At 44.6% G+C, this 11,377-nt stretch overlaps 1 protein-coding gene across 1 annotated transcript; it reads right to left on the bottom strand.

Moving 5' to 3' along the window:
• Window positions 1-421: 421 nt before the first annotated feature.
• On the bottom strand, window positions 422-4,745 carry LOC306797535 (peroxisome assembly protein 12-like). Its single transcript, XM_079297457.1, has 4 exons — window positions 4,535-4,745; window positions 3,204-3,331; window positions 2,226-2,749; window positions 422-1,036 (listed from the first exon to the last, which is right to left on the bottom strand). The coding sequence occupies exons 2-4, from the start codon at window positions 3,324-3,326 to the stop codon at window positions 607-609; spliced, it is 1,077 nt and encodes a 358-aa protein (XP_079153583.1). The 5' UTR covers window positions 3,327-3,331; window positions 4,535-4,745; the 3' UTR covers window positions 422-606.
• Window positions 4,746-11,377: the final 6,632 nt, after the last annotated feature.

The following is an 11,377-nucleotide window of genomic DNA, read 5'->3' on the forward strand; positions in this document are numbered from 1 at the left end:
AAATAAATGACTCAATAAAAACATTTAAATAATCATTAGTTGCAACCCCAATTTATAAACTTTTTTTTGACAAAAGTTAGTTTAGTTGAAACTAAATGTTAACTTTTGTAATCAGCCTTTAAAAAAAGAAAAACTGAATGTACAAACTTCAACCATCCAATCACCAACTTGCCAATGGCTAGCTTAGCCGCGAACATTTCCTCACCATTAACTCAGCGTACGCGGAGTAGAGTTTGGGACGCTGAACAAATACAATTGTACTTTATTACAAATGTAAAAAATAATCAAAATAATTCAATCTCCTTAATACCACGGTGGAAACAATTTCAGAACTTTTTATTTATGAGAGAAAATTGCAGCATCGCATATAAATCAGCTGGAATCAGTTTGATTTGATTTGAAATATTTATTAACAGTATGTACATCGCAGAGCCCATTTTATACTAAAGAAAAACAAAGTATATCAACAGAGGGAAACTAATTATTGAATGAATTATGAATGAGTTATTTTAAAAAGAAAAGGGAAAAAAAGGCCACTTCCTTTCTCTCCAGAAGAGTTTGTATTTGGGAGAGTAAACCTGAAAACGTGGTGAGTAGACTCGTGTACTAACTCTCCGGGGAGTAGATCTTGATGAGGTGTTGCGGCTCGGTGGGGTAGCCGGTGACCGGGCAGCGGCGGTTGGCTTTCACGTACGTGTAGACGCAGCGGTAGCAGAAGACGAAGCCGGAGGTGGACAGCACCGTGGCGTTGGAGCGAAGCCCGCGGCACAGTGGACAGTCCCTGCTGTCGGCACCGGGCGGAGCTTCCTCGCCGCGGTCGGCCGGGGAGTCCCGCCCGCTCCGCTCCCGCCGCAGGTGGAGTGGGGGTGGGGGAGCGGGCAGGGAGGTGAGGCTCTTCACGGTGCTCTGGTTGTCCGAGGAGTACCACCACTCCAGGAACTGCAGGAAGAAGACGCCCAGCGAGAGGGAACTGGAGAGGGACACGGCCGCGCCGCGCGCCGCCTGCGACATCAACCACCACGCTCTCTGCGCCAGGCTGCAAACGGGAGAACAATGCATTGTGGGTGGTGAATTCAAGAGCTTTGTCTGAAATTGGGACTCATGCAAGAACACTTGTTAAACATTTTCCTGACTTTAACTTCTCTTACTTTCTTCTGTGACCGAATTACAGCACCTGGGTTCAGTAGGGAGGCACCCTAGAAACCCTGTTCTAAATAAGTACGGTCTGGAGTTAACTGCTATCAGTACTGTAGAAGTTACTGAGTGAGACCTCGTCTCAAACCTCCTCTCTCTGTGCTTCACACACACACACACACACACACACACACACACACACACACACACACACACACACACACACACACACACACACACACACACACACACACACACACACACACACACACACACACACACACACGAAAAAGATCCAGTGTGGCTACATTTACTCCAGTAAATGCTGAGAACTCTCGTTGTATCAAATGCAATAAAACCTTCACAAGTAAGGGAGCTAACACCAGCAATTTATCACAACATGTGTCGAAAACAGTAAACACAGAACATTAATCTGCAGAAATGCTCAGTTTTCTACTGTTTGTGGAGCAGCCGTCCATCCTCGTCCACTGCAGGTAACGTTAGCGATGCCATACGGAGTTTGATCATAAGAATAGACGAATAAATTAATTGTTTAGCTGCGAATGTCTTTAAAAGATTTTGGAACTTCTTGTGTTGCTGCTCAAGAAATACTATTTGTTTACCTACAAGAATAATAACGCAATGTCGATTATTTTCTTAATGAATCCTCTTTTCTCGCAAAATAATCAGTAAGAACAGAGAAGAGTGTTGATAAGAGTACTAATATCAATAAAATCCAAACGATACCCATCCCTAGGTGCACGTTCGTCACATTTGTTCATTACTATGATCAAAGCCCCGCTAACAATACGAGGCAGCCTGTTCTGCTCCATCTGTGGACATGTTTCATTCCCAAAAATGTTAGCAAAGAGTAAAGACTTCACACCACAGAGCTTCTAGTCCTGCTGTTGGATATCAGTCGACAAAACCTAACAAGAAGTTATCAAGTGTCAGTAGAAACCATTACAAAAAAATATTTACAGCTGCGAGTGAGCCTCAAAGAAGGTCAAAAATAGATTGTCCTCCACGTGGAGGAGGGCACAGGTTGGTTAACACTCTCACCACTGACTGAACATTAAGCCGACACGTACCTCCCATCAGCTGGGTTGCCAGATTTGCTGCTCCTCAGCTCCATGTCCCTGACATCCTGAACGTTAAGTCGTGCCAGTCGGACCCTGGCCAGCCACAGCAAGGGATTATGGGTCCCGGCGACTCCAAAGATGAAGAGCAGCTGCTGGCAGAAGGCCCAGGCCTGCCAGGCGGAGCCGACGTACGGGTACGCCGCCACGGCCGCCCGGTACAGCCTCTGGCTCCTGGTCTGTGCCAGCCGGATGGAGAAGTCCTCCTCATCCCTCTGCCGCGCCAGCGTCGCCTCCAGCTTGGCCCGCAGGTACGGCGCCAGGCACAGCAGGAGGAGGGAGCGCCAGCGCAGCCTCCCGCGGACGGGAAGCCCTCGCCACCCCGACACCCTCTTCAGGCCGTAAAAGTTCTCGGAGAAGGAGGCGCTGCAGTGGGACAGGAAGTGGTTCTGGAGGAGGACGTCCAGCAGCAGGGAGAGCTCGTCGAAGCTTCGCCACAGGAAGCCGAAACGGGATGGGTTGGACTCTGCCAGAACCTGAGAGGGTCGCCAACACGGGGCTGGTTAGAGCAATTTAATGGAAGAACACAATTTCTGGCTCGTTCTATCAATAGGCCGTCTCATTTAAATATACATCTATTTTCCATTAATTAAAAATATTTTTTTATTAATTAAAATAATTATGTATTTATTAACTCATACAATTAAATCAATTATTTAATTTTGTGGACTCCAAAAATTGTATTATATATAATTTAATTAAATTGAGTACAATGCAGCAAAATAAAAAGCTTTTCAGAAGCAACAAAAGACGTGGAAGTTCCCAAAAATAGTGATCTTCGGCAAAAATCCGGATTCTCATATTTACCAGAAAGTTCTTACACAACACCGCGCAAATGCATTCCAAATGTTTGACACAGAACAAATAATAATGAATAAATGAATAGAAAAAGTAAGAGACGGTTGGCGGAGGTTGAAGGCGCTCGCTCACCTTGACGGCGTGTCTCAGTGCCGGTCGGACCGCCTCCATCAGAGACTCCTGAGCCAGGACCTCGAAGATGGACGGCTGCTCGGCGGCGGCCGTGGAGGTCAGATGGGCTCCGGCCTCGGCCATGGCTGCTGCAGGACCACAACACAAGGACTGTTAAATACTACGGCGGAAGGGCATCCATGCATCAACATTATATTCAAGTCACAGAGCTTTGCTTGGGTTAGGAAACAGAATTGCACCTTTTCGAAGAAAAATGTTGGTGTCGTGCAACAGATGCAATATTTGTTCAAAAGCGTTACATTTTTAGCAAACAACTACCTGGATGTTAGAAGGATCCCTTTATTGTTCAGAGAAAGTGGATGCTTGGCACGGTGACATTAAGACACAAAGTCGGTTTACATCGCATATTTTTGTGACAAAAATATTATGGATGTCTGTATTCATACTTACATTTCTTTATTTTGATATCCTTTCATTAAAAATTTTCTTTCCCACTTTGTTTTTCAGAAAATAAAGTTGTTGTATCATGACCACAAATGAGTAATAAATTACCCTAATGCATTTCCTGTGGAAATACATTAAAACTTTGTCAGTTGTACAGTATTAACAGTCAACAACACCTCAACTGTCTTTAGAATAAACACTCAGCTTACACAGCAACGATTTTCCATTCTAAGTAAGAGTGTTTTTAAATGTTCTGTAAACTATTGTGTAAAGTCCAACACACGGGGTGCAATGATCACAGACAGAAACAGGTCGTTTGTCTCTCAATTTGTTTGTGACACTTTTCTTTTCAAATTTGTTACAAACTAAAATATTTTTTGTGCAGAACTCGAATGATAATTTATGCAACGTTATGATCATTCGGACATCCTGTTTGGCACACAACGTTAGGTACTGAATAAGGGTCAAAGTTCACTCAAGCGTTAACCAACATGTCAGCTTTCATCAAAGCAGGTGACTTCAAATATGACACCTTTAGAGTTGTTTGTTTTTTTAAATGTAACCTTTATTAAAAAGTTATGGGCAATTCCAAAAATGAATTTCTTGTGGTAAAGTCTGTGAGATAACGTCTTCCCTGAATGTTCATATAAAGCATCTCAATGTATGTTTAGCTAGCTGGACAGTAGAGAGAAGTTAACGGAAGTTGTCTGACCTAACGTTAGTGAAACACAAGTAACATTACAGATCACACTCAGGACAAAGTGCACCTCTAGCCACAAAGAGACGTTTAGTATCAGTAAACTGTATTAATAACAAGCACAGACGGGGTTGTAGCGGTAACTTTTACAGCAATGTGATTAAACGTCGACAACGTAACGTTAACTTACCTTCCTGCGCTAACGTTAGCTGGAAGTTAGCACTGCGTCGCTGCTGTTTCCGGCTTCGTCAACATCACGCGGTGGTTTGAAAACACCGCTTGTTACTCCGAACACGAGCTAAAGCTCCGCAGAGGGACTGGTAATTTGACATTTTTTCTTCTGTTGTTGAATGACCACTCGACGCTGCATGGTGCACTGGCACTACCCACAACAACCACCACTTCTTCTCTTGTTGTTTTTACGGCAGATGGCATCCTTTACGATGCATTACTGCCCCCTATTGGAGTTAATCGTCCACTGTCGTCCGATTCTGGCACAGCCTCGTTTGATGCTTTTAAAAATATCTGTTTTCTTTCATCTTGGCCTGTCCTCGTCCTCGTCCTCGCCCCGTACTCCTGCCATCACAGCCCTTCTTTCCACTTCATACTTCCTGTTTGAAAACAGGACGTGTCTCCTTTTCTTGACACTGATTACAATGACCAGTGGGATGTTTATGTAAGTGTACTGTTCAAGTTGCTGTGAGCAAATCTGAATCTACTCATGATCATAGCCTACTGGTTCTTTTTCCATTCATACATTATTTTGTATTTAATGTAAGCGTCTTCCTTTTATCTCACTATCCCAATTTGCACATTTCCAGTATTATATTCAAGGCAAGATAGATGATTGAAACAGGAACTTGTAGGTTGTGGACCAGGACCCTTCAGGCCACTATGTCAGTAGCTTTTGTGAACCACATTCCCCAAACAAACCATTTCCCTAAACGTACATTCTGGCACACCTGGGCAAGCGTCCGCTGCGCCTGGTTGTAAACCCAACCTGAGAACCAGCATGGACGCTCACATGGGACGTTTTGTGGGCAAATCAGCTGCGGTTTTGTTTTCCTGTTGGGTCATCCATCTGGCTCCCTGCCTGTCTGCCGCACCCTCTGAAACATTCACACGCAAACTCTTCATACGAGGTCAACAGTCTTTATATAATAATAAAGTCAGTGGAACAGATGGATGGAGGGATGCTGAAGGCTCCCTAGTGGTATTAGCAGGAAACGAGAGGGAGGGGGGGGGGCAGAGACAGAGATGAAAACATCAGAAAAGCTGCCAGAGTTTAGTGGATGAGAGGAGACATTTGGTGATTGGACGGGCTTAGAGGATTACTGGCACAGCTGCACGCCCCGAGTATCTCCGCCGAGCATCATCACTCTGTCTTTGTTTCTCTACCTGCCCGTCATCTCCACAAGCTCGTCTTTACCGAGCTGCCCTCCAGTGACACGAGAGGACGTGTACAAAGTCAACGATGCAGCACGCGGATGTCTGGGCTCTCCATCAGCAGAGGAGGTGAGTTGGGAAGAGGGAGGCCCAGACCTCGAAGATGACATCGGTGTCCTTTCGATGTCGATTTTACTCTTTGTTTTTGTGTGGGGTTAATTGTTGACAGCTTTTGTCAGGAAAAATGTAAAAAAAAATACACTTTTATGAGTGTAAAAAATGAAAAATAAATCATGCAATGTTTCTTCAAAATATTGTACAGTACAAAAATGTTTTTTATTTGCATTGATAGCAAAGAAGTTCTGAGGAAAAAACAAGCTGCTCATTCTGTAGCTGAAGAAGAAATAAATGCAGAATAACAGTGTTGCTTTTATGCCATTATCGGCGTGTGAATGTCAGACAGACTGGCTGGATTTAATCCTTGCTGCTCTGCTCTTAATGGCTGTGATTATGTAAAAACATTTGCATGGGGAAGGGAGGGAGGGATGACAAATCCTCTGCTAAAAGGACCCTAGCAATTGTGAGAAAGATTCAAGTCAGTTATGGAGTGATGAAAATGATGGTTTTGATCGTAGGAAGTGAGTGCGCTCTTGTTGGGCCATTCTATAAAGAGGTAAAACAAATAGTTTCAAGATATTCATCATTTTTGGTGGTTTGGTTTAAGGTTTAATGTATTCTGAAATCATATTCAAATAAAAAAGATCACCCTTCCAGAATGATATGGAGATTGTCGCCAGGTCACCAGCTCTGAGGTCAAAGGTCTGTGCTTTGCTTGCTTTCTTATTTCCAGGCTGACTATGAGGATTGGCAAAGAGGACATCAAACTACCGCGCTTCATTCAGCGTTCCACACTTTAACTACCAGGCTGCTCTCCTCACCTCCTCTCGCTTTCCGGTGAAACATGTGTCTCCTGTTCCTGGCCCCTCTCATCTTCCTTCTTGCCTTTTTTTCCCCACCGTCCCTTTTTCCATCCGTCGATTGCTCATGGTCGTGTCCGCAACACTGCATTTGTTACGAGCATGCCGACCTGGTAGACTGCCGCGACCGCGGGTTCGAACGCGTCCCCAGGGGCCTCCCGCACGGCACCTGGCTGCTGGAGCTGGGAGGAAACAATCTGAGCGAGATTGGCACCCAAGCCTTCACCGGGCTGTGGTCCCTGCGGGTGCTGGTGCTGACCAACAGCCAGATCCAAGAAATGCAACCACAGGTGGGAACCAACAGACGTATGAACTTAAAAAGGTCCATTTTTTTTGGGACAATTGCTGATAAATAACATTGGAAACATTTTGAAAGTTTTGAAAGAATGTTAAGGGTACATTTATGAAAGTCGCAGTAGAAGTTGAATCAATTAAGGAGTTAATGTGTCAATGTAAACGCTGAAAGGAAACACAAAATGAAAAGCAGCTGAACTGTCGTCTGAAAGAGATAAAAACAGTTCGTTGACTTATGGACATTGAAAGCCTTTGACTCATCAGTTCAAGTATGAAAGCAGCTGAGTTAAAAGCAATGTAAATGCCATGAAGTGGCATCCAAAGAGTAAGAGATAAAAGCATTTGACATGTCAGTTGACTTATAAACAAGAGGCTGATTTATCAGTGCTGAGAGCAGCTGAACTGCCATCTGAAGAGTCAGACATGAAACGGAAATGTTCGTTGATGCGTAAATGCTGTAAGAAGTTAAAATGTCAGTTCAAGTGAAAACAATGAAAGCAGTTGAAAGGCTGTGTTGAAAAAAAAGAAATGAATGCACTGGAAATGTCGGTGGAAGTGTTGAGCACTGAAAACAGTTGAAGTATTGAGTTTACATGCAGGCGTTGACAGCAGTTGATATCTCAGTAGAGGTTTAAGAGAGGGAAGTAGTAACCTTCAGGCCATATCTACACTAGTCCGTGTCTCGTTGGATGCAGAGTTGTCAAATAGAACCGATCTCCGTCAGTGTAAACGTAGGAAAACTGGACGAGTGTGGATATGGCCTCAGTTGAAGAGGAGAAGTGTCAGTGGCCCTGTTCACACCTGCATTGACATGCGTCTCAGGTGATCCATTCACAAGTGGACAGCTATAACGTGAGTTCACACCTGGCATTAGAATGCCTCTCCACATGCAGAGCTCACTTCCCCATATACAAATTAACATGTAGGCCAATGAACAGTGAAGGGGACCAGATGGAGGAAAAGAGTGACAATGGTGGAGGAGGAGAAAGCTAAAATAAAGGATTAATAATAATAGAAAGGAAGAATCGTTCAAAAGATGACCTCGGGTCCATCTGGGTCACAGTCAAGGGAGGGGGACAGGGAAGATGGAAATAATCGCAATAGTTAAATACATGCTTCTCTCTGTCTGTATTTCTTCCTCTCCACAGGCGTTTTTCTCTTTGTCCTTCCTGGAGAAGCTGGATCTCAGTTGGAACCAGTTAACAGCTCTACCTGTCGACTTCTCAACCAGTCTATCTGCTCTCAGAGTGCTGCGACTGGAGCACAACAATTTACACCATATATCTGGAAACAGGTACCAAGTCCGTCCATTAAAGTACAACGGAAGTCCATCTCTCTATCATTGTCATTATCATACTCCATATTTCTATTAGCCTCCTCAGAGGAACTGGAACTGGATTTGCAGGGACGGACGGACTGGGCTTGCAATTAACTCCATCGTAAACACGCCCACATCCTTATGGAGTGGTCTCGTGTGACGTCACAGTTTAGCTGTCGGCCATGTTGGAGTACATGTTGGAGTACACACAGCCACTGGCATGCACGGCTGAGTCGCAGAACCTATCGATCATGGTGAACTTTTGTGCTGTCTTTGGTTGTGGCAGCAGAGCTGATAGAGACAAGAAATCATTCTTTGGTTTGCCAGCGGTCATTACACATCAAGGAAATGACACGAAGGAGCTATCCAAGCGACGTCGCGAGAAATGGCTGTCACGCATCTCTCGGGATATAAAGGAATGGAATTTGGGGTACACTCGAGTATGTGCGGATCACTTTATAAGTGGTCAGTGATTTTATTTACAAATTCGTTTGTGAACAGTATTTAATAAAGGAAATATAAATTAAACATGGACATGAGAAGGTTACCGAAGCTTCATCGGCCCGTGACAGCAGTCGGTGCCAGAGACGTGTCGAGCGTGTACAACAGGCGAAACACAGCGATGCAGCCTCAGCATTGCTTGATATGAGTTTAACGTCGTATCATGTATATATATATATGTGTATATATATATATATATATATATATATATATATATATATATGTGTGGGGGGGGGGGGGGATGAAGTTAGGAGTTAGTTGAAAGTGAATTCCTACACACACGCACACAATGACATGCACGTACAATGTAAACAAACACACGTGTCTGTTTGCGCTGAGTAAACATTGAATATTGCTAAATATCTGACCAGATCTGTATATATTTACCCTTCCAATGACGAGATGAGAATTCTCGACGACCGTTGCTTTGACGTCTCGGACCCATCCACTGACAAACTGATTATAAGCGTCGAGCCCTTTGTAGCACTCCAACTCGTCTTTTGTGTAAGGACTCGGGGTGTTCACGAGATACGTGTAGATGTTGGCGTAGTTTACCGATGGAAGGTAAGTAGGATCGGCACTGAAACGATCTGCACTCATCGTATAAGGATCCAAGTTACCAATAACCTTCAATTTGGCAAGGTAGCGAACCTTTGATGCACTATCCAGTGATTCAAAGTATGGTATTTTCGCCGCACTTCCTTGTTTACTCGCCGCCATGGAGGATCTGTATGTACTCCAACATGGCCGACCGACCTGGTAACTAAGGAGATCGTGACGTCAGTGAGACCACTCCATTGCAAACCAAACAGGGCAGCAGGGAGGGAGGGCTGGGTGGATTGTTCAAACAAACACAGTATGTACCCCCCCCCCCCCCCCACCCAGGAGACCGTTGTTCGTGTCCCTTGCTTAACTAAAAGTAAACATTGACATTTTGTCATGCGAGTCATTCGTGACGTGAGTCGTTAGTCAAGTGACTCGTTGAAATGAAATCGATCTGTTTCAATGAGGGCTATTTTTGAGTTTGTACTGGGAAGTCCATTCACCTCCAAAAAGAACGTCTCGTCATACGTCCACAGCCAAAGAGTCATTGGTGTATTCAGCCCAAGATGGCAGCATTCGCTACAGCAGCGCCATCTGTCAAAAAAGCACGAGCGTTTCGTCTCTCTGCTTCTATACTCTCTGGTATAAACTAAGTCTCATAATTAGTAGTCACTCATAATGTCAATAGTCTGCGTATGACTACACATTCAGTGACAGTGAAGGTTTAAGTTCGTACACAAGGCTACTACATACAGTTTTCATTACATACATATGCACAAGTAATCACAGACGACTGCTCCTTAAAGTATAACAGAGTTTATGAAATCAAAATAATAAATGATCAAATCAATTAATACTGCAACCAACAAACGCTATCACACAATCTTATATGTCTAATACCTAAAGTCAAATGAATAAAATGGAGGAGGATGTGTGTATGCAAGTATGTGTGTGTGTGTGTGTGAGAGGAGGGGGTGTAACCTATTCCATCAGTGATGAAAGGAGGAGGGGCAATCTAAGAACTACAGCCAAGAACTACAAACCAAGATGGCGGACAAAATGGCTGCGATGTGGCTATATGTAATCACGTGTGTGAGGCAATCAACTGCTAGGGGTTTCCCCAGGGGCCCTGACTATGTGTGTGTATATTACGGGAGGGGGAGAAAGAAAAAGGAGGGAGGAAGCGACATGAATCAACTCTGCTGCGATGTTGTAATGAGGGTTGATGTACGCTGGTCTTATGCACAAGCCTACCGCTGTCGGTGCAGCGCCGGCAGCTTATGCAGTGATAAGCCACGACTCTCACCTCACTCACAGAGTCGATTTAATGAAGAGAGAATAAAACAGAACGAAATGAAATAAATGAAAATAATCCCCAAACAAAACAGACCTTTATCACTGCGGTGAGATGAGCGTATTGTTTTCTTATCACCCCGAAACTCGGTCGGCGAGACGAGGGTCCGGCCACCGGAGTTTCAGTCTTTAAAGCGATAATACACAAACTCTACACCCACTGGCAGCGACGGATCTGATGCAGACAGTTACAGCAGTTAATACACAATACAACGGAGCTCCGTGGTCCGTGATGATTGCATAATACCTCCGTATAACGCGACAGTGTCTTAACACAACAAAATACGGGAATGACAACACATCAGCGAATAGGCTATATTACGCCAATGCTAAATTAAGCTAAGCTACGCTAAGCTATGCTAAGCTATGCCCAGATACCATGAACCTACCATGTAGAAGCTTCGCTCGGCTTGGCCCGTTTTCCGTGATTGGAAACGATCAGCTCCTCGAGGAGTGAGGGGGGGGGCTGCTTTTCGACGCGGCGTTTGCGCTGGCGCGGATTTGGTCCATTTCCGTGATGGGAAACGATCAGTCCTCGAGTGTTGAGGGCTGGTATCGGCACGGCTTCGGAGCCGGCGTGGACGCGATAGCCTCGCTGCAGAGAGGACGATTTAACTTCGGATGAGGCGACGTGGTCGGCGCCCCCGGTAATCATCGGTGA

The sequence above is a fragment of the Melanostigma gelatinosum genome, assembly GCF_949748355.1.
Source record: "Melanostigma gelatinosum genome assembly, contig: scaffold_189, whole genome shotgun sequence".
In the NCBI taxonomy this organism is placed as follows: domain Eukaryota; kingdom Metazoa; phylum Chordata; class Actinopteri; order Perciformes; family Zoarcidae; genus Melanostigma; species Melanostigma gelatinosum.